This window comes from Elephantulus edwardii, unplaced genomic scaffold, assembly GCF_000299155.1.
Source record: "Elephantulus edwardii isolate Elephantulus edwardi_28Jun2011 unplaced genomic scaffold, EleEdw1.0 scaffold00153, whole genome shotgun sequence".
Lineage (NCBI taxonomy): Eukaryota > Metazoa > Chordata > Mammalia > Macroscelidea > Macroscelididae > Elephantulus > Elephantulus edwardii.
In genome coordinates, this window is record NW_006399903.1 from 6,340,514 (window position 1) to 6,365,788 (window position 25,275).

At 48.0% G+C, this 25,275-nt stretch overlaps 1 protein-coding gene across 1 annotated transcript in view; it reads right to left on the bottom strand.

The window, feature by feature from the left end:
• Nucleotides 1-25,275, bottom strand: part of MYO10 (myosin X) — a 225,616-nt gene that overhangs the window by 9,895 nt on the left and 190,446 nt on the right. Inside the window, exons 26-36 of the mRNA XM_006895013.1 lie at nt 24,640-24,883; nt 23,942-24,037; nt 21,777-21,870; nt 20,315-20,370; nt 16,501-16,643; nt 15,382-15,576; nt 13,117-13,274; nt 8,321-8,444; nt 7,471-7,768; nt 2,321-2,528; nt 5-141 (exon numbers count right to left, since the gene is read on the bottom strand). Of these exons, the coding sequence (XP_006895075.1) occupies nt 5-141; nt 2,321-2,528; nt 7,471-7,768; nt 8,321-8,444; nt 13,117-13,274; nt 15,382-15,576; nt 16,501-16,643; nt 20,315-20,370; nt 21,777-21,870; nt 23,942-24,037; nt 24,640-24,883 (1,753 nt within the window). The remainder of the gene's footprint in view (nt 1-4; nt 142-2,320; nt 2,529-7,470; nt 7,769-8,320; nt 8,445-13,116; nt 13,275-15,381; nt 15,577-16,500; nt 16,644-20,314; nt 20,371-21,776; nt 21,871-23,941; nt 24,038-24,639; nt 24,884-25,275) is intronic.

Below are 25,275 nucleotides of genomic sequence, written 5' to 3' on the forward strand. Positions count from 1 at the left end.
TTACTTTTCAAACTTGGCTAAGACGTCCGCCACGATAGTCCGGCTTTCAATGGCCTTGTCCAGGTGGCCGTTGTACTCGAACAAGGCGAACATGTTCCTGCTGTCCTCCATGGCCAGGCCCCGGATCAGCTTCTCCACCACCTGAGGGACAGACATGGGTGGGCGTGGTCAGCTTCAGAGCCTGGTCCAGTGGATGCCGTTAGCTGTGCCCCCGTCTGAGCTGAGAGGGACACTGCTGGCACTCAAGTAACTCTTGGTCAGCTGACTGATTTCAGGGCACAGAGACCCTCCACTGGGTTTCAGAGCCAGCAAATCTTAATGGCAGAGTGCCTAGTATTCTTCTGTGTAGGAGCTGGTGGATTTGAACCACCAGAGATGCATGCATTGCTTTTTAGGTAGCAGCATGCCACACTATGGACTGCCATCGGAGCTCAAAAGAGGCTCCAAGCACTTCCTAAAGGGTCCCTCCTGCATGTGGCCCATCAGGATTTCAAAGCCAGTGTTTTTCACTGGTTCTGCTGGAACCAGCTTTCCCTCTTCCCTGCCAAAAAGAAGATGGGTTTCATGGCCCACTGGGTAAGTGGATAGCAGCCAATCTGTAGACGTATACTTGCTGGGAGAACCCTAGAACTGCAGAGCCCTGCCTTCGTCTAATGGATCTGTAAACTCCAAACAATAACTGCCATCTGTCCTGGAAATGTCTTCCTGTGCATGAGGGGTGCAAGCCCCGGAGAGGCGGAGAGCATGACTGACGATTAATGGAGACTTTCTTCAAACTCCAGTCTGTAAAGTGTCTGCTCTTTTAAAAGTTCTATGCTAAGTCAAGGGGCCAGGAACTGCTCATGGAAGTAAATGCTTTGGAAGGGGAGTTTTAAAAAAAGGAAAATAAAGAAATTCTTAAAGAGCAGGCAGTGACGTGTCGTGACGTTCCTCTGCCATGAACGGCTTTCTTGAGTTTCACACCGGCTTCTCCCAGCCAGCTGGTTTTAGAAGAGTGTAAGTTTCAAAAGGACAGGGAATGCGGATGTGGGGAGCCACTGTATTTGGGGGACGGACTGGGACTTCTACTGCTGATGAGGGGTAGTGAGGACTGTGTAACATGATGAAAACGTGCACCAAAAACGTAGACCTGCTATTATCGTCATAACAGGAGTCCAGAATGAAGGTTGCACAGTGGAGTAGACTTGGCGGGAGGGACTGTATGACAATGGAAGAATTTTTCTTTTACTTTTCAAAACGAAGGCTGTGTAGTGGAGTGGACTTGGGGGGAGGGACTGTGTAATAGTGAAAGAAATTTTCTTTTACATTTCAAAAAGAGAAGAGCCAACTGGGGGTGGGGGTAGGTTGGACAGGGAGAAAAGTGCAACAATGAATGAATGGAAATCCAAAGTCTCTGTAAACTTTCATTAAAATTATTAATTATAATAATAATAATAAATAATAATAATAAAAGACAATGTATAAGGAACTGTTTAAAAGAAATATATAATGAGGTATTACATGTACGACAATAGCCCAGAATAAGAGGTACATCATTGCAAAGGGGATTGCGGGGAGGAGGGATGAAAATCAGTTAATTGTGCAACAACAAATGAATATTTTTAAAAAAGTAAACTAGGAGAGGGGGAAGGGAGGGCATGGGGGTAAAATGTACAACAATGAATGAATGAAAAGCTAATTTCTCTGTAAACATTTGCTAAAGTCACAATTAAAATAAAATTTTATTTTAAAAAAGAAAATGAATGTAGACCTGCTAAATGTTTCACCATCTCTATTTACCACGAAGAAATGGTATTAAAAGCACCACAGAAAATGTGATCTTCAGAGTCGACGAACATTCTATATATCTATGGACACAGATGGCTGTGAAAATGCTTAAGAAGCCCTGTTGACCAAGTGGGCGAGACACCACGGGTACCGTAGTTTAGGGTATAAGATAAAACGTATGTGAGTGAACTTATGAAGAACTAGCATGCGTGGTCAACTTTCATTCAAATCACAATAGGAGAAAAGTTGAAAAAATAAAGAAAAAAATCCCTGGAGTCAATATATGGGGGTTTGGTTTGAAACCAGCAGCAACTACTCAGCCGATTAAAGCTTGTGTCTCAGATAAGTGAGTTGCATTGAACCTGGCCTCTACCATCGTTAATACATATTCTGATGCTTGTCTATTAAGGGGACACAAGTAGGTTAGACTGTGTTTCCCCTTATACTAAGCAGCCTTAAGTCACTGCTAAGGCGCAGCCTGTCTAAGTGCCCAGCGCTCCTGACCCGGCCGGGTGGTGACTTCCCTGCAAACCAACCACCAAGCCCCTCTCACCTCCCCGGCCGTGGTGTGGGAATCGATGGTGATCTTGCAGGAGCCCCCGCCATGGCAATACACTGTGGACGTCATCTCCTGCCGGTGGATGAGGGCTTCGATTTCATCCCGGGAGGGCACAAACTCTCTGCTCTTGGTTTTCTTCAGGGATTCGTAGATGAAGAGCGAGTATTTTTCCATCTCGGTTCCTGGAAACTGTTCCCGTATCCTAGGAAACAAACATGAGACCCATTCAGCAGCTGGACCGAGGCCGGTGGTGGCCACTGGGTGTCAGGCTGACAGAGGCTCTGATGAGGATGCGTTAGCACCCTCTGCTGGTCGGCAGTGCAGACACAGAGCCCTATGGCCGAGAATCCGTGCAGGTTCAGCTTAAGTGTGGAAATAAACCCACTGGGCAGATTTACGGCGAGCACTTCTGTCACCAGCTCACCTTGCAGACCTTGGGATACTTGTCAGAGCGAGGCCTCGCACTGGCAAGGAAAACTGTTTTTCCACATGTTAGTTCCAATGTGAGTCAGATTCCTTCTACCTGTTTGGTCTGGAACAAATAACTCCGTTTTTAAATTTTTCCTATTTCTATTTTTAAACAGCGGTCCTGCGTGCTGTTGACTCACAGTGACCCCATGACACAGCAGAACTGCCCACGGGCCTTCCTAAGCTGTCGTCTTCATGCAGCCAGGTCTTCTCTGTCACAGAGCTGCCAGGGCACCCTCTAAGAGGGTAGCAGTGATTGAAAATATATCAAAAGGTTGGCGGTTTGAAACCACCAGCAGCTCTAAAGGAGAAAGATGGGCAGTTTGCTCCCATAAAGATTACTATACCCTGGACACCCAACCGAGGGTCAATGAGTCACAATCAACTCCAAGACAGTGGCTCTGATCATTCTCAATGGAGAAAGACTAACAGCATTCTCCTTGCGAATAGGGACCGGACAAGGATGCCCACTGTCACCACTCCTACTCAGTCCTGTATTCGCAGTGCTTACTAAGGCAATAAGAGAAGAAAGAAAAGGCATCCAGATCAGTAAAGAGATGGTTAAACTGTTGGTCTATGCAGAAGATATGATAGTGTACACAGAATACCCCAATGACTGAAAAAAAAAAAAAAACCAAAACAACACTATTTGAGCCAGTGGACCAATTTAATAGAGTGGCAGGATACAAGATCAATATCCAAAAATCAGTGAGTTTCCTCTACAACAGTAATAAGGAAAACACAGTGAAGGATCAAGAAAGCAATACCATTTATAATAGCCAACAACAAATTGCAATACTTGGGAGTGAACCTAACTAGAGATAGAAAAGATCAATACAAAGAAAACTGCAAAATACTTTGTGAGAAACAGTAAAAGACCTGGATAGGAAGACTCAGTAGAGTGAAAAAGACAATCCTAACAAAAGTAATCTACGGTTTAATGGAATTCCCACACAGATACCAAATTATCTTTAAAGAGATAGAAAAGGTAATTGGCAAGTTTATATGGGGAGGAGAGAGACCTCGAATAAGCAAAACACTTCTGAAAAACAAAATGAAGTGGGAGGTATAGCACCTACTACACAGCAGTAGTATACAAAACAGCACGGTACTGGTACAAAGACAGGCACACAGACCAATGGAACAGAATTGAGAACCCAGAAATTAACCCACCTATCTATTGTCAACTGGTAGCAACAAGGAAACAAAACCTGTAGCATGAAAAAAACACCATACTCTTCAACAGATGGTGCTGGCCAAATTGGACTGATACCTGCAGAAAGCTGAAGCTTACATTATACAAAAAAAACAACTCAGGATAGATCAGAGACCTAAGGGTAAAGCCCCAAACCATAAAGATCATGAGACAAAACAGAACCAAGCTGAGAAGGCTTAGTTCATGGTATGAAAAGGATGACAAATATAGCCAGAAATACACAGCCAGGAGAGGGTAAAACGGATGAATGGGACCTTCCAAAGATTAAATCTCTGTGCTCATCAAAAACTTTTCCAACAGGGTGAAAAGAAAACCTACTAACTGGGGGAAAAAAAAATTCATTTGGCAATACCATCTCAGACAAAAGTCTCATAACAAAAGTTTATAGACTACTACAGGGCTTCCACAAAAAAAAACAAAAACAAAAACTGATAATCTCATTAATTACATGATGGGTGAAAGACGGAAAGAATTTTCACAGAGAAAGACATTCAGATGGTCAACAGATACAAAAAGAAATTCTCAAAGTTACTGACAATAAGAGATGCAAATAAAAACCACAGTGAGATAATACTTCACCCCAGTAGCAGTGGCAAAGTTTAACAGGACAACAAGCAATAATTGTTGGAGAAGATGTGGAGAGATAGGAACTCTCAGACACTGTTAGTGGGATTATAAAATGGTACAACCACTCTGGGAGGCAATTTGCTGAACACAGTGTCATGATGGATGGGGAGGAGATTAAAGATGTCAACAGCTTCATCTTTCTTGGATCCACAATTAACACCCTTGGTACAAGCAGTCAGGAAATAAGGAGACACATTACACTGGGAAAATCTGAAGTTAGGGACCTTTCCAAATTATTGAGGAGAAGTGATGTCAGTTTGAGGACTAAGGTGCATTTGATTCAGGCCATAGTCTTTCCAATTACTAGCTGTGCATCCGAGACCTGGACAATGAATAAGGATAATAGAAAAAGACCTGATGCTGTGGTGTTGGAGAAGAACACTGAACTTTTGATGGATGGCCAAGAAAATGAGTAGATATATCTTGAAGAGGGTGCAGCTGGAGTGTTCTTTGAAGGCAAGAATGATGAGGCTTCACCTCACATACTTTGGACGTATTGCGAGGAGGTGCTATTCCTTGGAGAGGGACATGATGGTGGGCAGTGTGAAGGGTCGGCGAAGGAGAGGAAGATGCTCAACCAGGTGCACTGACACAGTGACTGCTGCAATGGGCTCTTATGTGTCAGAAAGTGTGAGGATGGCGCAGGACAGGACTAGGTTCAGATATGTTGTTCAGAGGGTCGCTATGAGTCATACTTGACTTGATGGCACTTAACAAAAACAACAACTCCAGTCCTTGGAATATATCCTGAGAAAACCAGGACTGAGACACAAAAGGACATTTGTATACCTATGCTCATAGCAGGATTATTCACCATATCAACAACATGGATAGAGACTAAATGTCCAATCATAATCGAATGGACTGAGAAATTGTGGTACATTCACACAATGAAATACTATGGAGCAGTCAGGAGCAATGATATAGAAAATTACTACCTAACTTGGGAGGGACTGGACAGCACATTAGGCTAAGTGAACTCACTCAGTCTCTTAAGGATCAATACTGTCCTAGACCATTATTGTAAAAACAGAAAGATAACTATCCAGTAAAATACGATGGGGCCCCAAGGAGGGAAGGTGGGAGCAGAGAGATGAGGATGGGTCGGGGGAAATCATAGGCTCATACAATTTGGTGGGTAGAGAGAGGGGGTAAAGGAAATGGGAAAGATCTGGTGGGGATCTGGAAAGAAGGGGTAATGGTGGGCATAGGAGATTCTGAAATGGTGATTAAGTTTAAAAAACACAATGAATGGGAATGATTGTATCAAACAGAAGGTGAACGAAGGATAGTGTTAAACACAATGTATGCTAACTAATATAAAAGAATACATTTTTCTATATTATAATGCTATCACTTGTTATGCATCAGAGAGTTGGACAATGAATGACTAAGGAGGATAGACAATGACTAAGGAGGATAGAAGGAGAATTGATGCCTTTGAGCTGTGGTGCTGGAGAAGAGTGTTGAGGGTACCATGGACTGCCAAGAAAACAAACAGATTCATCCTGGAGAGGGTCAAACTGGCTGTTCCTTGGAGGCAAGGATTCTAAGGCTCTGTCTAACATACTTTGGACATGTTGTGAGGAGAGGGACATCATGCTTAGGAGGGTGGAGGGACAGCGCAGAAGGGGAAGGCCCTCTATGAAGTGGATTGATTCAGTGACTGGGGTAATTGGGATGGGAGTGTCAGAGACAGTGCGACTGGCACAGGACAGAGCAGAGTTTAGGGCTGTTGTACATAGGGTCACTATGAGTTGCACGAGACTCGATGGCACATAACAACAACACAACATATAAAATAATAAAACAAAAATAAAATAAATAAGATAATAAAAAACATAAATAAAAAATAAAATAATAAAATAAAATTTGCAAAACGTCTATATTCTGACTCTAGGGATCCAAGCTCCTGACCCAGAGGCCCCAAAGTGATGCTGTTTGTAGCCGCCACGACTCAACACTCGCCCCAGGGTCACAGTCTCGCTTGCCTGGCCCTGCGTCACCAAATGGGCCTTGTGGACCATCCTGAGGCATAGTTTTAATCAGCTGATTTCTGAAAACAGATGGCCAGATGTCTATTGTTCGTCTGTGTCTGGGAAATGGGTTCAGCAGCACACACGCCCCCAGTGACGGCGCGGAGGAGGGGATGCAGAACCGCGGCCTACGCAGGCCTCCATGTGGAGGGATTTCTCTCTCCACAGACCCACGAACGGCCAAGTCTATACTGCTGTCAGGTGCCACGGAGCCCATTCTAACTCACGGACCCCGTGGGGACCCTGCAGACCTTCCCTGAGGGCTCCCTGGCTGTGACCTCTCAGAAGCAGGTCCCCTGGCTTGTCTCCTCAGGTGACACTGAGTTGAGTCTGCACTGCCATAAGCAGCAATGAACTGCACTGAAAACAGATAAACAACACCCACTGCTGCTGCATTTCAACTCCCAGCCACCCTCCAGGACAGAGCAGGGCCCCTGGGCGGGTCTTCCGGGATACAACCTCTCCAGAAGCAGGCAGACCCCTCTCTCCCATGGAGTGGCTGGTGGGTTTAAACCACCTATCTGCCTTCAGTCAGCAGGTGTGCGTTTAACTGCTATGTTTAACTTCTTGATAAACCCACTGTTAAAAAGTCACTGACGCTCTCTGTTGGGTATCTGAGCGTATAAATCAGAAAGAGGAGGAGACTGCCTGTGTTTCTCCCCTGGAGTGGCTACTGGATTTGAACTACTGCCCTTTCTGTTAGCAATCCACCTCGTCCAGTCTAGTTTCATGTCCACCAGGACTCCCTGACCCACGCCCTGGGTGAAGCCCCGCAGGTCCCCTGCCCGGAGCCTCACCTCTTGAGATGGAACTTGAGGTACTTGAGGATGCCCCGGCTGGGCAGGAAGGTGCAGCTCAGGCACGCCAGGATCTGCCAGCTGTACAGGTTGCCCACGCTGCCGGGGTGGGGCACCTTGTTGGTCTGCTTGATGAGTTGGCAGTAGAGCTCGTCGCGCAGCGGCCGCAGGTCGTGGCCCGTCTGCAGGATGCCCTGGATGATGGGCACGGGGTCGGACATGGACTCCAGCTGCTGCAGGGAATTGAAGATCTTGATGGCCTCGTCCTGGAGGGTGGTGTAGCCTTTGTCCTTGAGCACTGGGGACAGGGGGACAGAGTCACACAGGGCTTCCGGAAGGGCCATCGGAGGGTGGAGGAGAGGAAGGGGGCAGACAGAGTCCTGGGGGGGCAGCGGGAAAGTGCTCCCTGTAACTGACAGGACGGCAATTCGAATCCACCAGCAGCTCTGTAGCACGAAGATGACACAGTGTGCCCCCGAGAAGAATTACAGCGTTAGAAACCTGACAGAGGGTCACTAGGAGTTGGAATCAACTCGACAGCAGACGATTTAGTCTCTCGGGTTCATATCTGGGATGAAGAGCTCGTTAGGATCTGGTTCTCTGCCAAGGGGACAGGTCCTCTGAGTCCCTGGGGAGGATGGACCTCTGGGCTCCCCCTCTCCCTGGAGGAGCTCGCTCTCAGTGTGACCAAGCTCTGCCGACCCTTGCTGGAGGGAGGACATGTGTCCTTTACGTACGTGTTCACTAATTCCCGCAGACTGAAGCCCCCTCGGGCCTACGGTAAAGCTAGGCCGTTAGAGCCGCCGGGAGTCACGGCCAAGCAGTGGGGGTGTGGCGAGCGGGCACTCACGGTTGAGGTTGATGTCCCCGTAGGGTAGGGGCAGCAGCGGCGAGTGCAGCGGGTGGTGGGTGTAGCGCAGGATCGGGTTCCGCTTGTAGATCTGCTCCACCACGTCGGCGTTCAGGCAGTTCTCCTGGGGACGGAGACCCCGCAGGTCAGTAGGAGGGAGGGAGGGGGGCGCAGGGGGTGTGACGGGGTGGTTGAGGTGACAGGGAGGGACAGTGGCAAAGGAAGAGAAGGGGAAGGAAGAGCAACAAAACCAGGACAGTTTACTACAAAACAAGCCTTCACGGGCAGAACACTGTCCACAGAGCCCATGCTCCACACCTGCTTTGGTGAGCAACTCCTGGGGACCCTACAGATGACAAGTGGCCACCTAGGTGCACATACTGGCCTCACCCCGTCCAGAACACATGGCAAGTGACCACCTAAGTGCACATACAGGCCTCACCCCATCCAGGACAAAGAGGAGGGAAGAAGAGCAAAGATGGACAAAACAACTGGTTAAAGGATGCATGGTGCTGTTGTTTGGTACCGTCGAGTCAGAACCGACCGCACAAATCTGGCACTCCAGCGGGTTTTCAGAGGCGGTAAACTGCATGCGAGGAGACTGCCTATTCTTCTCCAGCTGAGCTGCTGGTGGATTTGAACCGCGTGCCTTTGGGATTGCAGTGAAGCTCCCTACCACCAGAACTCCCTCAATGATGCACAGAGCACGTGGACGTCGATTTCCAAAACTCTGAGACCAGATGCTGGGTGGTGTCTGGCTACCACTGCTGACCACTTTAAAAGGAATCACAGTAGAAGGTTCTAGAAAGGGCAGGGGGTGGAGGAATATGTGGAACCCGACGAGGGCTGCTGCAAGCCTGGCACTACGGCCCGTGGTCACCTTCCATTCCTGGAACAAAACTCATTCTGTGGCTCAACATTGAGGCACTCAACAGACAAGCCTACAAGGTTACTAGTCAACATCACGGACACACTCACTGAAAAACAATACAGAAAACAAAACAGGCTCCTGAAAAACAAAATCATCTCTGGTATTTCAGAAGTCTAAACATCCATACAGCTTCAACTCATAATTTCAGACACAAAGCTACCACAGTCTGCTTTATAAGACGAATTACCAACAAACAATGCGTTCTGATGTAATTCAGTCTCTTCGGTTGCCTTACATGTATGTTCCCCATATGATACAATAATCTTTAAACGCTCCCTAGAGATAATTTATACTTAAAAATATTTACTTAAACTTCTCTTGCTAATTATGTTGCCATCCATTAACCAAAACACACTAATTTTGCTATAATTATTTTTAAAAACAAACCTCCCTAATTCTTTAGTTTCTCTCTTGTATTCTCCCTGTACCTGAAAATGACATGAAAAAATGATCTTAATCACATTAATTGCAATAAAATAGAAGTTGATAAGGTAGAGCAAAAAACCAGAAATGACTCTCCAGAAAGTGTCCTGCCGTCGATCCAGGGACTGTACCCACATGCCCATCTCCCCTCCTGCCCTTTCAAACTGAAGAGGGTGCCCACAGAGTTCCCAGCATGCACTTGTGCTGTAAGATGCTAACTGGGGCTACTTTTAGAACTTCAAATAAACAGAGAAGTTGGAGGAGAGGCAATGAATCATACCATCGTGGTAATTTCATTTCCATTTTGAAACTTTTCCAATAACATCCAATTAAAAGCCAGAAAAAAATTACACTTATTTAAAAAAATAGATGAGGGGCGGGGGGTGAGGGCTGGGTGGGGAGAGAAGTGCAGCAATGAATGAATGGAAATCCAAATTCTCTGTAAATGTTCATTAAAATTATTTAAAAAAATATTGAATAGACCATAGACTGCCAAAAAAAAAAGTAGATGAAATGAGCTTATTTTACTTTGTCCGCCATTCTTGATGACTCAAACACTCTCTATGAGTTAAATCAAATACTACCATGTCAGAGACAAAGAAAAACAAGGGGAAAGAAACTTGTCTAATTTCCTAGCAAGCACTGTTACATTTGGAAAATTCTATTTACTTTTTCTAATATTCAGACATTTAGAATAATTAGTGAATATAAACATAGATAAGGTAAGAGCTTTGAAAACGAAGTTGGACTGATACAGATTTAAAAAAAAACTCCTTTTTCTAAAGAGCTTTGAGATTATATATGTGTGTGTCTATGCACACACATACACATATACACACAGGAAACTCTGATGATAAGGAGGTACACTGACAACCCAAAGGCACACAGTTCAAATCCACCAGCTGCTCTGACGGAGAAAGATGAGCAATCTCCCTTGTGAATCCCAGCCTCTGAAAACTCAGTCAACTGTCAGCTATGAGTCAGTTCTACCAACAAAACACACACACACACACACACACACACACACACACACACACACACCCGGTGGCACAGTGCATAACATGTAGGGCTGCTGACAGATCAGCAGTTCGAATCCACCAGCGATTCTGCACAAGACAGACTGACAGTCTCCTCCAGTAAAGATGTACAGTCACAGGAAGTTGCTGGAGGGCGAGTACGAGGCAAAATTTGACTTGACTAGTAGGTTTAAGTAGGTTTTGCTTTGTGTGTGCGTGTGTGTATATTCTGCTGTTAGGGACCTCTCTAAAGTACTCAAGAGCAACGGTAGGTCTCTGGAGACAAAGGTGCATCTGGTACAGGTCTTTGCAATCACTTGTTATGCATCAGAGAGCTGAACCACGACCAAGGAGGATAGAAGGAGAATTGATGCCTTGGAGCTGTGATGTTGGAGAAGAGTATTGAGAGTACCATGGACTGCTAAGAGAACAAACAGATTCATCCTGGAGAGGGTTAAACCTGGCTGCTCCTTGGAGGCAATAAATCAGACAATACAGCACCATGGATCTCATAGAAACCTACGGAGAATTGGCCGCTTTCTAGGTAGAATCAAGCTGCTAAATACTCAGAAAACATAACCCGTTGGCAACCAGAGGCCGATCTGATGTAGCAGAAAGTCAGAGAACTCGGATACGGTCCTCCCTCTCTTCTTGGCCATGACACTCCACAGCCCCTGGCTGATCCCCTTTTTTGCGTGTTGCTGATCTCCTCCTGGGCCCTTGTGCCTGTCCGCCCTCACAGCACGCATCTGTGACAGACCCAGATCTTTCCTGTGGGATGAATTTGCCTGCATGGCTAACTTGAAGAGAGGCAGTAATCCCCTCGGGCTGGACCTCCAGCAGTGACTGGTGAGCAACGTGAACAAAGTACTGAGAATATTCTGTGTTTTCATTTCCATTCCAGGGAACAGCAACTTCAGGTGGCCGTGCGAGCATTCGTTCACACAACAAACTCATCTCTATGCACAGGAATCAACAATTTCATGCCATCAACGTTAATCCAGACATGTGAGCTTCCCTAAATGTGGAGTCACCTGACGCGGACCCTAGAGAGCTCCAGAGGCATTGTCTATAGGAAGCTGTGATGCTAAATCAAAGGCTGTGTGTCTCTGACACTTCAAATCCACCTGGGGCTCTAAGGAAAAAGAGGAACAATATCCTCCAGTCTTCCCCTCACAGCCTCCGAAAACCTGCTGTGAGTCGGCTATGAATCAGTTAAGACTTGACAGCAATGTACTAAGATGAGGACCCTAAGTTTTCCCATGCCAATCTGGGCTCCTGGTAAACCACCTGTGTGGTCTAGAAACCGTGCGGTAGGAGCAGAATGATGGTGTTACTTCTAGAAGGTCTGTAACCCAGGACCAAGGCAAATGCTGTAAAAAGGCAGACTGTCGTCAACAGAGATGATACCAGCGCATTTCCATGACCAGACAGACCTGAGGCCCTCACTGTGGACCATCACCCTGCACAAGACCCAGCATGTACACGCACCTCCCTAAACATCAGAACACCCCACCTCTGTTATATGAAAAATGAGCAATTGGTAAACATGGCACTATCTATATTTTCACAACTAAAGTGGGTTTGGGGGTTAGTGTTCAGGTTTTTTTTCCCTCTCCTCTTAAAATTCCCAAGAGGAATGAGACCAAAAAAAAAAAAAAAAAAGGGAGGAGACACTTTAACTAACTTAACAAAAACTAATTTGATCACAGGGGGTGAAAAATGAAGCTTGACTAGTCACTTGGTCTAGTCAATGGTCTAGTCACCTTAAAGGATGAAGCCCGAGGCACGGTATTTGCAATCGCTTCATGTGTGTGAAAGCAGGACAGTGACACAAGAAGACTGAAAAATACCCGGATGCCTCTGAATTGTGGCGTTTGTGTCCAGCAGCAAGTGAGTACCTTACGGACCACCAGAAGGACAAACAAGTCTGTCCTGGGGAAAGTGCAACCAGGGGGCATCCTTGCCTTTGAGGCCAGGATGGGGAAAACTTCACCTCACATATTTTTGCATGTTGTCAGGACAAGCCAGTCCTTGGTAAAGGACATCGTGCTGGGAAAGGTGGAGGGTCAAGGGAAAGAGAGGATGACCCCTAACAAGATGGACGGACACACTGACAACAACAATGGGCTCAAACACAGCCCAGACTGCTCGGACAGTGTCAATGGATGTATGAGAAAGAAGTGACTCAGTGGTACCTGACAACGACAGAGTAAGTGACATCAATGAGATGCCTGGACACAGGGGCTGCAGAAATGCACTTACTACACACAGCAGTGTTTGTGAGCACCGGGCAGGATTCCGTTCTGCCGTGTGCAGGGTTGTACGAGCCGGAGCTGTCCGGAGTCACCTCACAGTATCCACAGTGATGGGCTGGAGGCTCGGTTGCCCGACTGCCCGCCCTGGCACGCCTGGCTGCCCCTTACCTTGATGTCTTGGATCAGCTGTTGTGTGGGGGTGTCGATGGGGGCCTTGGTGTCGGTGACGTTCTGGATGGCGCTGGACCAGCGGGTGGCCTCATTGAGCAGCTTAGTGTAGAGCCGGTAGCAGTGCTTGCGCCCGTACACGGTGACGTTCCAGTAACCTGTCACGGCAGCAGGGTGCACACGTTAATACTCTGCTTTAGGCCCCAGGTCCCCCTCTCATGGCTGGACACCAGGATCTCAGCATCAGTCAGTTGCTGTCACCCACACCGGGCCCCTTGGGGAGCAGTCAGGATGCCCACCCTGCCCTGCCACGTCACAGCCGAGAGGGGAAGGCAAGCTGAACGAGCAAATCTACACGGACACTAAGATAAATCCTATCATGTGCTCCCCAAGGTGCTGGACCCGCGCTGTCACGCTGATTTCCACAGTGCCTCTGGGCAGAACTGTGAGGCAGAACATTTCCCAAGGCTGAGATTTTTTAGAAGCAGATCACCAGGCCTGCCTTCCGTGTGCCTCTGGGTGGGCCTGAAACTCTAATCGCTTTAAGTCAGCCTCCAACGAGGATTTAATCATACTGATCACCCTGTGACGTGAGACAGGCTTACTCCAGGTATGACACCAGGTCTCAGCTACTGGCCCTTAAATAAAGACATAAGAACACAACAATCCCTACTCTGTCTGACCTCTCCAAAGGGAAATGCGTGCTCGTCAGTCTGTTCTGAAACAAGGCCTCTCCTCTGAACCAGCTCCTGGAATCTGACACAGAAGAAGCACTTTATTTATTTATTTTTTTTAAAAGAAAGCATGTCTTCCCTCAACCCCGATATCAGTCCCGTTTTACAACAGTCGCCCTATGCAATATTTGTCCTTTTGTGACTGAGATATTTCACTCAGTATAATGTCCTCCAGGGTCATCCATTTTGCATAATATTTCATGAGTTCTTTGTTTTTCAATGCCGCTTAGTATTCCATGTGGAATATACCAGAGCGTCTCTATCCATTCGTTTGTTGATGGGCATTTGGGTTGTTTTCAGCTCTTTGCTATTGAGAACAAAGCCGCAATAAATATGGATGTGCATAAATCTGCTTGGGTGGCAGTTATGGTTTCTTTAGGGTAAATTCCCAGTAGTGCAGGAATGATGTCTACTGAAACAGATGAGGGAGAGAACTGTTTAAAAAGGATATATGATTGGGTATTATTGTCATGACAGGAGTCCAGAATGAAGGCTGCACAGTGGAGAGGACTTGGGGGGAGGGATAACAATGAAAGAGTTTTTCTTTTACTTTTTAAAGAGAACAGTGAAGTGGGAGAAGGCGGGGGGCAGGGAGAAAAGTACAACAATGAATGACTGGAAACCCTAAGTCTCTGTAAACTTTCATCAAGATTAATTAAAAAAAAAAGCATGAAATTACAACTGAAACACGTATCATAATAAATCAGACTTTCAGAAATTTTATTACACCAAAAACGGAGGGAAAATTTATCACTACACTCATGTTTTTCAAGCTTAGCTTTACCGACAGTTGAGATTGATTGTATTTAGGTTGCATGTGGAGAGAAAAAAAAAATGACGACTTTCCAGGGGATACTCTGTATTTTTATTTTTTTTTCCTTTTAAGAACCTTTCTTACAACTCAATAAATAAAGACCACCTTCAATGCTTTGCCGCAGAGCTGAATGCGACTCCCAGTCACCCCACGGTCAGACAGAGTAGAACTGTGCCCGACAGAGGTTTGAATGGAGATCATCAGGCCTTTCTTCTGAGATGTCTTGTGTGGCCTCAAACCTCCAACTTGTCCATTTGCAGCCAAGCACTTTGACCATCAGTATCACGCAGGTAACGAAGGCCTCCCCTGGTCAGGGGTGTGCAGCGTCCTGTCAACTGGAGACCCTGAAGAAGGGAGTGTACCTTCCACATGGGGCTTCCTAACCCTTATCTTTATGAGAACAAACCCCTCACAGATTGTCTTCCATGGAATCACTGGTGCGTACAAATCACTGACTTTTCAGTGAGCAGTTAATATTTCAACCAGTGTTTCTGAAACCTGATACAAACCCTTGTTATTATATTGAAATTCTGTGTTTGCATAGCCAGCCAAAACCAGACCCAGACAATCCATCAACAAAGAGGAGAGAGTCTCAGGAGGGGAATGAGATGGTCTAAGAGGAGTTCCATTTCCCCAGGCTAAGCCCGCCTGGCCTCAGCCTCGGCCTCCGGGGTGTCCTGCCCCACGCCCGGCTCGGGTCAGTCCTGAGCACCTCACCTGTCTCTTTGAAGATCTTCTCATCTGGAGGGACGACGGAGCAGAGGCTGTTGAGGACCAGGGTGCCCAACTTGATGGCATTCTTCTCTGAGCTCTTGTAGTAGTCCAAGGAATTGTGGGTCAGCACAAACCAACGTTTCTTCAGCTTCAGTGACGACATCTTCGGGCTGTTGTTAACCTCTTTGTGCAACCATCCTTGAAGGTGGAAATGAAACATGACGAAAAGTGCCAAAATGCAGGGAAAACCATGAGATCAGGCACAGACAAAGCATTGGAAATAGCTGCTGCGTGGGTCTGTTTTTACCCTATTTCCAAAAAAAGGACTAAGAAAAAAAACCCAACAAAACACTATGGTAAGAAACCCAGTGCTGTTGAGCGTCTATCTGTTTTTATCCTGTTACCAAAAACAAAACAAAACAAAAAAAACCAAAAACCAAACAAAACACTATGGTAAGAAACCCAGTGCTGTTGAGCGTCTATCTGTTTTTATCCTGTTACCAAAAACAAAACAAAACAAAAAAAACCAAAAACCAAACAAAACACTATGGTAAGAAACCCAGTGCCAGACGGCAATTTGCCTAACACTTACAGATCAGTGAGAAGCTCATAGAAATGAGTCTTCTAGACGGGTCTGATTTCTACACATTTGCTAGAAACTATCCCGTTATAACAGAAAATGTTAATAATAGAAAGGATAGACGCTTCCTATCAACTCTGACTCACAGCGTTCCCAGGTGTGCAGAGCAGAACTGCTGTGTGGGGTCGAGGAACCTGGGACCTTCTGGAAGCCTGTCTCCCAAGGCACCTCTGGGTGGATTTGAACCACCGAATTCCTGGTGGTCATGCATCTAGCTCTACCACCCTGGGACTCCAGAAATAACCACAGTCATTTCTCATTACAGGATTGAAAAGCAAGACATAGCAAATCTCCAGGGGCAAGGTTACTCGGATCAGACGCTCAAGGCAGAGATGGAAATGGTGCAGAAATCTACGCAGACAGAACGAGACTAGCAAAAAAGCAGAACGAGACTAGCAAACAAGCAGGTGAAGCCGCGAGATGGGCTCTGCTATTTATACTGTTAGACCAGGCGCCCGCACACGGGCCGCACGGAGCATCACCTCTGACGATGAACTCCTGGCCCTCCACGCGGGTGTCCCCCTTGGACCTCTGCAGCAGCGTGATCCAGTGGTGCATCTCCTCGGGCGTGTCTGCGTTGCAGTGAAGGACGCGGTTGGCCGTGATGATCACAAACGAGTTGGGTCTGGGAGGCGGGAGACAGGGGAGCAGGGCCTCTGAGCTGTGCGGGCTGGCGTCACCCGCTTGACCCGGGCAGAAACGCCCCTTTCCCGGGTGATCCCGGTCACGGGATCGAGCCTGCTGCGCTATTTGTATTTTACCGGAGGGCAAATATTGCTCATTTCAGCGGGAGGTTTATTTTGAGCATCATTAACCTTTAAAATTTGGAACGACACACTCGGAAGGCCCTGGAAGGAAAAACATTTCTTGGGGCAAAACTTTCCAGAAGCAGCTTGGTTCCAGGAAAGCTAAATAAGGTGACCGCAGGGGAAAAATTTTTTTTGATGCTGCTCCAGCATCCATGTCCTTCTGCCTCCGTGTGCACTTGGATCCTGCTTCCAAGCGCCCTGGGGATGCCTGTCAGGCACCCCTCGCAGAGGACCAGCCACGCTGGATTCCACCTGTGCAGAGAAGCCACCTGGGTCCTGCTGACAGAGCCATCTAACAGAGGTGCATTTCAATCACGGCTCGAGGGACACTGGAAATGGACTTCCTGACTCATGGTGACCCCATGTGTGGAGAGCAGAACTGTCTGGGAAGTCAATGGTCAGGCCTGTTTTCTGAGGCTTCTGTAAGTGCTCTGTAGGTGGGTTTGAACTGCTAACCTCTAAGCTAGCAGTAAAGAGCTCAACCTGCTGTGCTCCCAGGGCTGTCCGTGAAGCCCGCTCTAGCTGCCTCTGAGTCCTATCAGGTCAGTTCTCCTTCAGACAAACCCTGCAGGGCAGCGTGGAACTGTCCCATGGATTTTCTCATCTGTGATATTTATGGGGCGATTACTGAGCCTTTTCTCCTGTGGAGGGGCTGGTGAGGCTGAACTATTGCCCTTAACGCCTTGCCACGGGGCTCCCTGAACCCTTCATGCCGTGACTATTATGTACCCTTGGGTCAGAACCCACTTGTAGCTGACCCTCCAGTCAGAGACAGTTAACTGCAAGGGAGGAGACTGTCTTTCTGTCCCACAGAGCACCTGATGGATTCGAACCATGTGGCTTAGGGCTGGCAGCTCATCTCCTTACCACTAGGTCACGAGAGCGCCTTCTGAACCCTTTCTTCTGTTGTTGTTGTTGTTGTTGTTATGTGCCATAAAGTGCTTGTGACTCATAGCGACCCTATGTACAACAGCCCTAAACTCTGCTCTGTCCTGTGCCAACCTCACTGTCTTCGACACACCCACTCCGATAACCCGTCACTGAATCAATCCATATCAGAGGGTCTTCCTCTCCTGCCTTGTCCCTCCACCCTCCCAAGCATGACATTGCTCTCCAAGGACTGGTCCCTCCTTGCAACATGCCCAAAGTATGTCAGACCAAGCCTCAGAATCCTTGACTCCAAGGAGCAGCCCAGTTTAACCCTCTCCAGGATGAATCTGTTTTTCTTGCAGTCCATGGTATACATTCAATACTCTTCTTCAACACCACAGCTCAAAGGCATCAATTCTCCTTCTATCCTCCCTAGTCATTGTCCAACTCTCTGATGCATAACAACTGATTGCAAAGACCATGGCCTGTATCAGACGCACCTTAGTCTCCAGAGTGACACCACTGCTCTTCAGTACTTTGGAAGGTCCCTAACAGAAGACTTTGCCATCACAATCCATCTTTTAATTTCTTAAATCCTTACTCTAACTGCTTAAAGCTAGAGACCAGGACCTCTTGCAAGAGTTCATTGTAACGAAGTGATAAATTCAAGGACATGAGAGTGACTGGCCGGCAGGGCCTGGGAAGGGTGGTGTGAGCTCGGAGGTGCGATTCTCACCCTCCACACTAGAGTCACGCTGGCCATCAACTAACGGAGTCGTGTGAGCGCCTATAATGGACAGGTTTCAACGGAGAGTCTAGAGCAAGTCAGACTAGAAATAAAGGCCTGGTGATCTTCTCAAATCCAGTCAATGGAGACCTCATTCACAGGGTTCTAACTTAAGAGCAGCAGTGGCAGCCAGGGAGGTGCCACTGGGTGGTGCATAAGCTTAATGTCCCCAGCCGCTAACCAAAAGGTCACATGTTTGAGTGTCTCCAGAAGTGTATTGGAAGAAAGGCCTGGCAGTCTACAGCTAACCCATCGGCCACTGAAAACCCTGTGGACTGCAGTTCTACGCTGATGCAGATGGGGCTGTCATGAATCCACGCCGGAACAAATGGCTTGGTTTTCGGTTTCAGTAGCCAGGATAAAATGTAAAAAGGAGGATGTCAAGTTCCCCTGAAGACAAATGAAAGACATTTCTGGAGTTGGGATAGGAAAAAGGTGGGCATTTGAGGAAAGGGGTGATGTCTGTGCAGGAACGCAAAGCTCTGAGCTCAGATCACCACCCTGCCTGGCGGAGTGAAGTGACTTGGAAGAGGAAACGTGGAGGTAAGGCAAGGTGGGAATATGATCCTAATCAAAGACGACGGAGTCTCCAAGTGTGACAGAACACGCTGGGGGCGGGGGTTAAAGACCTTGCAGGGGTTGACACAGGGTGATTCAGGAAACAGAGGGTGCAGGAAAGCCTTCATGGCAGTGGGGCGAGAGACCCTGTGCTCTAACGGTGTCCTTCATTGCTGGGTGCTGTTCCCAAAACACCGCACAGCGGGATCAGAGTTTGTCCCCCTCAGGGCTTACTGGGCGGGCTTTTAGAAGCATATTCAAGTCTTTTCCTGAACCCAGCCCTTCATGGACATGGACTGAAACCTGTTCAGTATCATGGCACCAACTGACTGAGCGAGAAGGACAAATGGGTGGTGTCTGAGCATGGGATATAGTGGCTGGGAATCAAACACAGGTATTCTGAGTGGACACGTTCAACCACTAAATCAACACACAGCCCCCAATATCTGCCCGGTGGGGATCATCCTAACACTATCTGACCGAGGGCAGAAATTTGTTCTGATTGTCATTCTGCGTCGAGGGCCACCGTTCTGCTGGTAACTTGAAGTAGAACGCATAATCACGGGGGGGGGGGGGGGAGAATAAAGATGAGGTCAGTAGGTACAGATCGCGCTACGACCATTTCTGAAGGGAAGAAGCCTCAAAAACACAAAGATGGTAACACAAACACACGTTACATTGTGAGGCACTAGGAATACAGAAACGGCTGCGGATTGAGAGAATGGTGGTCCAAATCCTCCCAGAGAGAAATATGTACCCCCCACAATGGTATCCCACACATCAGAACCAATCCAAGGTAGAGTGTTTTTCATCTGGGATAAAGAGTTTGACAAGAATCACAGATGTTTGTGTTTAATGACTTCATAACCCCACACACTTTTCCATCAACCTCCTTCTCAAGCATATCAAGATCAGGACAGGGACAACAAGGCTGCCCTCTGCTGGAATGCACTTTCCTACACAATCATCTTTTTTTCCAGAACAAATCTCAAGGTCATTTCTGTGTCCAAAGTTTTTAAAAAAATAATAATAAAGGATAGCCCCGTATTTTTCACAAATTGTCTGAGGTTCCAGGTTTGTCTTTTAGCGCTCACTCCAAAGAGACCTCCAAGGAAGACTTCTAGAGAATGTAAAATTGGGTCCCAAGAAAGGAGACTCTGGGTCACGAGGGTTGACCTGCAGGGAGGGGCATGAAGCCTGGGCTCATTCACAGCTCAGTCACGACAAGTGGGACGCCAAGCACCAAGGCCTGGTGGGCACACCTGAGCTTACCTGTCGGGACTGTCAGAAGCGCAGACAGAATCAATCAGTCCCACGTCCAAGGTGCCCTGAGAGAGAGGGAGAGAAAACCACAGAAATAAAGCCCTCAATTACATCAAGAGCCCTAAATTACAACTCCCTGAACAAACAAACAAAAATAGCACAAAAGGACTCTTTCCGTCTTTGTTTGTTACCTGCAAAATAACAGTGTGTCCAAACGAAGCCCCCTCATGTGGTGACTGTAGAGTCTCCAGCGGGGCAGAATCTGTCCACTTATTTTTAAAAATAATGAACTTACCTTTCCCTCTTATTCTCAAAAGAGTTTACGGATGTATTTCAAGAACATGGATTTTCCAACTCACAGTGCAACTTTCTGTCACAAATGTCTACAGGGATGAGGTTTGAGGTAAGGAAACAGCAAATAAAAAACCCTATTTCTGGAGCTCTGGTGGCCTAAGTGGCAAGAAACTGCACTGCAATCCCAGATGTACGCGGTTTGAATCCACCAGATGCTCTGGCTGGAGAAGGAGGGGCAATCTTCTCCTGTGCCAGTCAGATCTGATTTGATGGCACACACACACAAAAATAATAAAATAAATTTAAAAAACAAACAAAAGCAAAACAAACCAACCAACCCCCTTTATTTCTAAAGCGCCCGTGTATGAGTGAGTGGGGATGAAGACCCACGGAGCAGCCTTTGTTTGGCTTCAGACCCTTCGAAGCAGCAGCAGAGCCAGAACTTTTGTCTGATGCTCTTTTAAGAAAAGTCTAAGGTGAGGGAACGGTAAACTTAACAGCACGTATAATCTCTTACAGTTCTTAGTGTTTCTCTGCGTGATTTCTAATTCAAGCGTCCCTGTGTTCTCTTGCATTACGTCGGCAATGGTTACGGTCACCTGGGCACCAACTCTTGGTGACTTTTACCAGAGCGACGTGCACCATCTCCACGACCACGGCTCACTGAAGAGTGCTGTCGTGGCTACCGCGTTAATCCAGCTCAGCTTGGATCTTCCTCATGAGTCGGCTCCACTTTACCTCTCAATTCACTTTACCGTGTCAGTTACTTCGTTCTTGTGCTGCTGAGTCAGCTTTGACTCTGGGCAATCCTACACCACAGGACGCCCCACAAAATGCAAATCAAAGCCGCTGCTGTCCACTCTATAAAACTGTACAGGAGGGGACTGTCCATCTTTCTCCCCCAGGAGCCGCTGGTGGATTCGAACCGCTGGCCTTTCAGTCAGCAGCGAGCATGTAATGCATTACACCAGAAGGCCCTCCAAACACAGCAACAATTGTGTGGGAGGAGCTGGACCAGGCAGCATTTCATTTTGTTGGGCAGAGGGTCATTGTGAGTTGGAACTAACCTAAAACCTAACAACTCAATGACTACATTTTAAGATTCCCTCTGGGGCCGCTCTCCACGCTCCCTCCCTCTCATCGCCGCGGCCCCCTCACGTGCGGGGCTCCCACTCACCACAGCATTCTGGGGGTTCGCCTGCTCGTCGTGCATCTCCCGGATCTCCTGGTCGGTAGACGCGTGGACCTGGCTCAGCACACTGAACCACTGGCTGTGAGGAGAAGAGACCCAGTGACCGACAGTCACCCCTGGTTTATACCACATGGCACCACGCTCCACACGCCGGGCAGAAGACAGCTCCCCGAGATCCCAGGCGTTCCATGTACCCCCGTCACGGGGATGTGAGACTGGACAACCCCCAGTGACCCGGCCGCGGAGCTGCCCAAGTTCCTTTTCACCATCCAGTACAGAGAGGGAGGTTGGCAGATGCCTTCCCTCCACTCTCATGACCCTATGAACGAAAGGCCTGAGCACTGTTCATAGAGTTTCCAGAGGCAAGCCGTTTCAGAAGTGGATGCCGTTCCTGCTTCCAGGCTTGTTTTAGTTGGGAAGCTCCAGAAAACACCGTCCACCATGGGTAACCATTAACATATTTGGCACATCAGTGTCACAGTGTTCATCTTCACAGCAACCACCAACCTCTATGCAGCAATGCACAGACCAGTGCTAGACCACTTAGAAGAATGTTTCACAAAAACCCAATTTGAACCAGGCCCAAGGGCCACAGATTAAAGTCAACCCACCTTGGGCTTTGTAGCATAACTTTCTGTCTACTAGGCCAACGTAGCTCTCTCTATAGAAACTGACAATCCTCAGATAATGTAATCCTCAGTTTCATCTAAAATACTTTTATCAAAGATCTTGACTAAGAATTTTACATACAATAGGTGATAAATGACAACATTGGACCAATCTGTTGTGAAGGGACTCTTTAAAGTGCAAAAGAGCAGGCCCGTTACCACCAAGGTACATCTCATCTAAGTTATGGTATCTTCAGTTGCTACATGTGCAGGTGAAACTGGACCACAGATCAACACTGAAGAAGACCTGATGCCTTTGAGCTGTGGTGTTGGAGAAGAGTACTGCATATCCATCCCATGACTGTCAAAAAAGCAAACATCTTGGACAATGTGGAGCCAGATTGCTCCTTAGAGGCAAGGATGGTGAAACTTCACCTCATATACTCTGAGCCTGTTGTCAGGAGGGACCAGTGCTTGAAAAAGCACATGCTTGGACCTAACTTGTTAGGTGCTAGTACATACACTTCTCACTCACAGCCCCAACCTGAGAGCAGAACTGGCCCATAGGCCATTCTAGGCTGTCATTTTGGAGAATGAATTGCCAAGTCTTTGAATTTCCATTGTTCTGGTTTGTCGCTGACCACTGCACCACCAGGGGTTGTTAGCCTGACCTTATAAACACTCTAAAATGCCCCACAGAATCACTCATCAGACTCACGAAGGCCTTAGTTAGCAGGGAGTTGTGCCGCTAATAACACACAGTGGTTCGAATCCATCAACAGGTCTCAGGAAGAAGGATATGGGCACTCTCCTCCAGTGTGATTTATTGCTGTTGTTGTTATTATGTGCCGTCGAGTCACTTGCGACTCATAGAGATCCTATAGACAACAGCCCTAAACCCTGTTCTGTCCTGTGCTAATCACATTGCTTCTGACACACCCAACCTGATTACCCCAGTCACTGAATCAATGCACATAGAGGGTCTTCCCTTCCTGCGCTGTCCCTCCACCCTCCCAAGCATGATGTCCCTCTCCAAGGACCTGTCTCTCCTTACAACATGTCCAAAGTATGTCAGACAAAGCCCCAGAATCCTTGCCTCCAAGGAGCAGCCTGGTTTAACCCTCTCCAGGATGAATCTGTTTGTTTTCTTGGCAGTCCATGGTACATTCAATACTCTTCTCCAGCACCACAGCTCAAAGGCGTCAATTCTCCTTCTATCCTCCCTAGTCATTGTTCAAACACCCGCTGGAGGGTCAGCTATGAGTCACTTCTGATTAGAGGGCAATTAGAGTTGAGAAGCCAACACAAATCATTTGTGTTCCAACCTCGGAACCTTCCAGAAGGTGAGCTTTCAGCCATGTGTAGTAGCATTGTTGACATCAATACTTTCAGCGATGACAAAAGTCTCCCCAACTAGTGAAAGATTCGCCCAGGACAAGTCCTCATATTTCAGGGACTGACAGGGCTTCACTTGCCCCAGCCCAGAGGGGGACCCACGTGAGGACCCAGCCCACGTGAGGAGCTGGGCCGCACCAGCCTCACCTGGCGTCCTCTGGGGACTCGGCGATCAAGTGGAAGGTCCTGTCAGCCATGATGATGTCAATCCCGTTCTCCTTGGTGGTGTTGTCCACGATCTCTCTACAGAGGACGCACACAACACACATCAGGTGTGGACAAGCGCCGAGGGAGCAGCTGCACTCAAACACCACAGACTTGGGAGCCAACGGAAGCCTACACCACTGTAAGCATGCTTCAGATAATTTTTAAAGAAAGGATGGAGGCTGGGTGGCCTTACGAGGAGGGAAAACTCCTCTCTGCTCCCTGAGGAGAGCTGCTGGCTTGGTCAGGGTCCTGGAGGGTGGAGGGATGAGGGCCTTCTTTTCCGAGGGTGAGGCCTCTCTTCTTAACACTGGCCCATCTTTGACCCACAAAGAGGCTGGTGGAGCTGAAAGGCACGACCGGGGGTCAGCAGCACAAATCCCCGAGACGACACCACCAGGGGCGAGGAAGCCGCCGGGGCAGCTGTCCTCTGTCCTGGACGGCTCCTGTGAGCCAACTCAACAGCAGTGAGTTTAGTATTCTGACTGATCTAAGCTAAAATCAGTACGATGGGGCCATGTGCCCCCCTAACGAGGACACAGCAGCAGTGGGAAGCACGCGGAGGAGGCGCCCCTCACCCCAGCACAGGAAGCAGGAGGGCCCAGGGCCCCTCACCGGCCACCACCACCCCTTGCACGTACTTGGCCATGCGGACCTCCACCGTGCCCTTGAGCTTTTCCTCGCTGTCGTTCTCGAAGTACATGAGCTTGGACTGGCGGAGGACAAACCAGCGCCGCTTCCAGTTCCTCCGGGATAGCGTGGACGAGCCCCCACCTTTCTTGTGCAGCCAGCCTTGCTTGAGGGCCTCCTGCTTGGAGCGGAACCACAGGAAGGTCTCGTCCTTGAGGACGCACCAGCGGCGCTTCCAGGAGTTCATTAAGCCACCTGTCAGCCCAGGCCGGGCAGAGAGGGCGCGAGAGAGGAGGTCAGCTGGGCACAGCAACAGTTAGAGCTCAGGGTGTATGTGGGAGGGGGGGTGTGAGAGAGTGAGTGAGTGTCTCAGCCTGGCGTCAAGGCAGGGTGTGTGTGTGTGTGTGTGTGTGTGTGTGTGTGTGTGTGTCTCAGCCTGTCCTCCAGGCAGCTCTGTGTGTGTGTGTGTGTATCTAAGTCTGGCCTCAAGGCAGCTGCCCCAGTGAAGGGCGACAGGCTTGGCTGGAGTTCAGAGTGGGAATTACATGAGACGTCATTCGTTACGGTGCAACTGGGTCGCCTGTGTCATCCCTACCCCCACAGGGTCCTCCCCTTAACTATGTGCACTGAACACCCACTAAGAGGGA